General features: G+C 48.8%; 1 protein-coding gene across 3 annotated transcripts in view; it reads right to left on the reverse strand.

Annotated features, from left to right (window-relative positions):
* PDE1C (phosphodiesterase 1C) overlaps window positions 1-5,376 on the reverse strand; it is a 488,089-nt gene extending 482,713 nt beyond the window's left edge. For all 3 annotated transcript variants that reach the window (XM_055314667.1, XM_055314668.1, XM_055314670.1), the window contains exon 1: window positions 5,267-5,376. In XM_055314667.1, the coding sequence (XP_055170642.1) occupies window positions 5,267-5,351 (85 nt within the window). In that variant the 5' untranslated portion in view covers window positions 5,352-5,376. The remainder of the gene's footprint in view (window positions 1-5,266) is intronic.
* Window positions 5,377-6,000: the final 624 nt, after the last annotated feature.

Raw genomic sequence — 6,000 nt, forward strand, 5'->3', positions numbered from 1 at the left:
CCACAATCCAAGAGCAGAACAGGAACCCTCACTCCCAGCCCCCTGGGCCTTTGCTGTCTAGGGGACCCTTATGTTTCCTCCTCTGGGACAACCTCACAGAGAGAAACATAGGGCAAGGGAGCTAGTGGCAGTTGCTACAGGAAACACATCCCTCTGTTAGCAACACCGTTTCAGTACAGGCCTAGAATTTTCCACACCACCAGGTTCATTTTTGAAGGAAGTAGCTTCTTCGCCATATACCCCACCAACTTCATATCCTCCTAGACCTTGGCTTCACCTATATCTTCTGACACCCTTGAGATGATCACTGAGGGGAGAAGGGAAGTGAGAGCCCTCTTGGAGCCCCATTTTCTCATCTGTAGAATAAGTGGTGAGGAGTACCAAAAGAGATTAAGAGAGGCCCACTCAGTTGGTTTTAAAAGAAGAGTTGTTTTTGGTTTTTACAGACATACTTCACTTTGAACGGAAGGCTAAGAGAGGGACTGTCTACTTACTTCACCCTGGAGAAACCATGTGGCTAGTTGGTGTAAGGGCCAAGGGCAGGTCACCCCAAAATGTGCTACTTTGGCATGCAAATCATTTCAAGCTGAAAACAATCAAGGCCCAAAAGACTTAGAAAGAAACTTAGATTTCCCCCTCCACCCCCACTCCACCCAACTGCCTAAAAGAATTTAGAGTACCTGCTCCGGGAAGAGAACCATGGATAACTACATTATAATATGAACTAAGGGTGGGGTGGGGGGGAATCCCTGGGTGGCTCAGCGGTTTGGCACCTGCCTTTGGCCCAGGGCTTGATCCCGGAGAGTCCCCGGGTCGGGCTCCCAGCATGGAGCCCGCTTCTCCCTCTGCCTGTGTCTCTGCCTCTCTCTCCTCTCTCTATGACTATCATGAATAAATAATAAAAAAAAAAAATTTAAAAAAAAATATGAACTAAGGGGTAGTAAACAGGGAGAAACTTAGCAAAGTTGATTTGTTAAAATTCCTCTCTATGCTCCCTTGTTTCTGAAACAAGGAAACAAACATTTGTTTAGCAAACATTTACTCTTTTCCATCTTCTTGTAATTGCTTTCCCTCCCTTTGAAGTTTCAGACCCCTACCTCTTTCTCCTCAGTTCAGGATGACATACATATTTCATTTTGTCTGACTATCTTTGGAATTTCATGTCTGTGTGGATTCCCAGTATGTACATAATTAAATTTGATTTTCTTCTGTTTATCTGTCTCATGTCAGTTTGATTCTTAGTTCAGCTAGAAGAATCTTAGAGGGTAGAGAAATTTTTTTTCCCTAACACTGGCAACCATGGGTGTGGACTAGATATCTGTACGTTTCAAAGCACGTCTTAACTGCCACACACTGATGTTGGCAGGAATAGGAGTCCTCCTTCCTGGGAGAAATATTTATAATATACATAACACAGCACTTACAAATATTACACACACACACACACACATGCACACAGACATAGAAAGAAAGAGAGAGGAAGGGGAGAGAGAGAGGCACCCGTGAATATGTAGGGGTTAAAGGCATCAGTACACTACACAATTGAAAATCCACATATAACTTAGATTCCCTAAAAACTTAACTACTAATAGCCTACTGTTGACTAGAAGCTTTGTTGATAGCATAAACAGTTGACTAACATACATTTTGTATGTTATATGTATGACATGCTATATTTTGCCAATAAACTAAGGTAGAGAAAAGAAAATGTTATTAAGATCATCATAACAAAGAGAAAATACATTGTACTGTACTACACTGTATTTACTGGAAAATATTCATGTATAAGTGGACCTGTGCATTTCAAACTTGTGTTGTTCAAGGGTCATCTAGGTATGTATATAGGGGGATATATATATATATTCACACACACACACATATATATTCACACACACACATATATATATTCACACACACATATATATATACACACACACACAGAAACATATATGTATATATGCGTTGGGGCACCTGGGTGACTGAATCAGTTAAGGAGTCTTGGCTCAAGTCTTGATCTCAGGGTCATAAGTTCAAGGCTCCATGCCTACATGTGCATATACAATGTATATTATTGATATATATTAATTACATAATTATGTGATTAATATACAGTAAGTATATATTATATAATTAATATATAGTATCGTATTTATACGTTATCTATAATTAATATATTAGTTCTGTGTATAATTAGCATGTACTACTATGCACTAAGACCACCTGTAAATTAAAATAAATTATAAAATTACCCAGAGGAAAAACATATAGGCAAAGGAAATAAAAATATAATTTTACAAAAGAAGTGAAATAACATGTGAAATTGAGATTCTTCTGTCCACCTCTCGAACCAGCAACTTTTTTTGAAATTATAGTGTCTGGTATTCATGTGAGTGTATGAGCAGCTTGATAAACTGCTGTAGGAGTATAAGCGGGTATTTGCAGAGGTTAGTTGAGCAATAAATGTGTTTTAAAATCCCTAAAAATATAGAGTCATAGACTAAGCAATCATACTTCTAGAAATGTATCTTCAGAAGTATTTACGGATGTTCTCAAAGATTTAGTCCTTTTTCACTATTATGGCAAAAAATCAAAAGACACTAAATAACCAACAATAGGAAACTGATTAAATAAATGCTTTAAATATAGCATGAAGCAAAGCTAATAAGATTTTAAATAGATTATCAAATATTATGATTGCATTTTGTTTTAAAAAGTATATACACAAAAAAGTACTAGGAGTATATAAATATATGTTAATAATATTTAGCATTGGGTGATAACATTACAAGTGATTTTCTTCTTCCTTTTTGATTATTTGTGTTTTCTCAAATGCTTATATTGGCCTAAAATTTCTAACATGTCTCTTAAGGTATTTACTAGTTTCTACCTAGTAAAAAGTCATATATGGACAGGTCACATCACCTCAAGAGCACAAATTCCTTGAACACCAAATTCTAAGTCTGATTTATCTTCATAACCTACCCCCATGATATTAGCTTAGGGCCTTGAATAATTACAATTGCCATTGATTGAATGTGCACTGTGTGGCAGGCTTGGCGCTAAACTGTATCTTTTAATGCAGTAAAATTCAATAAGCATTTGTTGAAGAAAGCAGGGAAGAAGGACAGATGGAAAGGAGTATCTGAATAAATGTCCAGAGATCTGAAATAAGCTAGCAGCTCGCTCACCAGGAAGTGAGCAGCTCACTTTTGAGGTCCCTTCTAAGTAGCAGACCATACCAATGTGCTAAACCATTTCTTCTAGTGAGTACAGGAGCAAAAGGATGGAAGGGGTTAGGTGGGGGAGGACCTGGGTTTTAGAAGCCACACTTTTCAGAAGACCTCACAGGGAACTAGTGGGTAAAGCTTTAAAAACCACTTTTAGAAGTTTCTTATCAGATTCAAGAAAACTAACATTAACATGGCAATGGCCTTTTAATGATTTAAAGATAATAGCGTTTTAATGTTGCCATTGGCAACATTAAATTCATTTCTACAAAAACTCCCCAAGCAGCCACCATCACCATTAGAAGGTGAAAGATAAATTATACAGAGTTTCATAGGCGCCTAAATAAGTGATTCAGGGCAAGGGTGTGAACTCTCACAAAGGATGATGAGGCCAAGGTCTTCCTGATAGAAGGACAGCAGAGGAGGTGGCCAGTGAGCAAGAGGCAGGGGAGACAAGGTTTCTCAACGCAGAGTTAGGGAAATGGCATTCCTGGTTGATGACACAGCCAGATGGAAGGCTCTGAGCCTGGGATTTGAGGAAGGGCAAGCAATGATAAGTCTGTGGAAGACACGGGTTTAAAGTGACAGTTGAGGCAGGAAAGGCGAGCTCAAGCCAGAATGGGGAGTCTCAGGAAACAGGCTAAGCAGTTCAGACTTAATTCTGGAAGCAATGTGTTCAGTCCGTGCCCCAGAAATCTTGGGCCACTTCATCAAAAGGAACAAAGGAGTTCCTAAGATAAGTTCCTCCCCATTGGTTTCTTCTTGCCCCTCTGGCAATTTCTTGCTACCAGGGCGAGGAGCCAATGCAGCCCACCAAAGAGCAAATTAACACAACCCTTCATTTTCAAAGATTTGGAGGTTCAGTTCAGATTTAAAGCCACAATAACCTGAGCATAGACAGAAGTAGAAATGCTGGAGCAGCTCCTTGGCACCTGGCTTTGCCCTGTTGTTCTCCAAACTCTGACATTCCAGAGAGGAAGCCCCCACGCCCCCAACCCCACCCCCCACCCCGGTTTTGCCCACGTCTTGGGAAGATGAGGAGGCAATCTCTGGCCACTTGTTTCAAAACAGTGCACAGCAGGGGACCAGTAGGGAAAGCTTGGAGAACTGTTGCCCTCACAATCAGCCACCAGAGGGTCAGAGCCCTGTAGTCCTGGCTCTAATACACCCTCTGGTACTCCTCCAGGTAACAGGTTGGAGAAGGAAAGAAAACAGGGAGCCACAGGGAGTCCCGAGGACCGCGGGCCGCTTTCTCTCAACTATTTCAGGAACACGATACACGCCTCCCTCCCTCCCTCCCTCCCTCCCTCGGCGCCTGCACCCTGCCGGGCCTGGCGCTCCCTCTGCCTCCCCCTCCTGCCCCCCCGACCTCCCCACCTCCCCACCGCCCTCACCCCCCTTTCTCCGTGTGTGTGTCCCTTTCTCCCGGTGGCAAGTTTTGTGGAAACTGCCCTGCGGTCCGCCTCCCCCCCTGCGCACCTGTCTCAGCCTCTGCACCCCTCGTTTCCGTCACCCCCCCCCCCCACCTCTCTGGCTTTCTACCGGTCTCTGACCCGGCATCCAGGTGCGCCCATCCCGATCCTGCGGGGTCTCTGCGCGGCCCTGCCTCGGCTCCCGTCGGTGTCCACGGCTTCCCTGGGGCTTTCCGACGTCAGCCTGCGGTGTCCCGAGCTCCGTCCCCCACCTCTCCATCCCTCTGCCTCCAAGCCCCCGTCCCTATCGCTCCTCGCTCCTCTCGGGTTTGCGCCGCTGAGCTCGCAGCAAGGGAACCGAGCGGCTCGGAAAGGTGCGACCCTGCAAACCAGCGCCGGCGGCCGCGGGGTCGGGCGGCGGGAGGGGCCGGGCCGTCGGCGGCGCTGGGGGGACTGGGGGGACTGGGGGGGGCTGGGGGGACTGGGGGGGCCCGCCACCCGCCGCCGCCCGCGGCCCCCCGGCCTGTCCGCGCTCCCGCGGCCCCGCCCGACCCCTGAGCGCCCCCAGCCCCTGCTTAGAAAGGACCCCGCCGCCGCTGGACCCGGCCGAGCGCGGAAAGTTCTCACCGATGGTGAAGCTGTAGCCATCGATGCTGAAAGTGGCGCTCCGGCATTTCTTGAAGCCCTCCTTCCTGCTGCCGGCGTCCGTCATGGCTCGGCCGCGGTCCCCTCCGCGCGGGCCCCGCCGCCCCGGGCCCCGCCGCCCGCTGCGAGCCCACGCCCCGGCCGCGGGTCCTCGGAGGCGCTAGGAGCGCGGCGCGGTCAGTGCAAGGCGCCGCCGCCCCATCCCCGCCGCCCGGGTGCAGGTGGGCGCGAGGGGCGCCCGGGAGCGCGGGACGCGGGCTGGGCGCGGTGGGGGCGCGGGCGGGGGCGCGGGTGGGGGCGCGGGTGGGGGCGCGGGCGGGGGCGCGGGTGGGGGCGCGGGTGGGGGCGCCGCCGAGCTCCCTGCCTCCTCCGCCCGGTGCTCTGCGGGCGCCGCAGCCCGCGCGCACGCCCGTTTGGTCTCACAACTTGGCCTTCCCCTCTCTGGGGGCTGGTGGGGTTTGGGGACTCAGGGGAACGGCTGAGATCTGGCGTCGAGCTTCTTGTGCTTCTTCGAGATGTTTTCTCTGGCAGGCGGGAGGGCTCCCAAGAAGCACATCAACAGATGGAAAAGCAAACAGGCGAGCCGGTCAGACGCTGCCAAAGTTTACTGCAAGCAAGGAAGCTGGCGGGGCGGGGGGGGGGGGGGGAAGGGGGGAGGGGGGAGGTGTGAAATCGCCACGCCCACTTCCTCCCAGCAGCTGTCCCCTCCACGAGCC

Source organism: Nyctereutes procyonoides, unplaced genomic scaffold, assembly GCF_905146905.1.
Source record: "Nyctereutes procyonoides isolate TBG_1078 unplaced genomic scaffold, NYPRO_anot_genome, whole genome shotgun sequence".
NCBI lineage: Eukaryota > Metazoa > Chordata > Mammalia > Carnivora > Canidae > Nyctereutes > Nyctereutes procyonoides.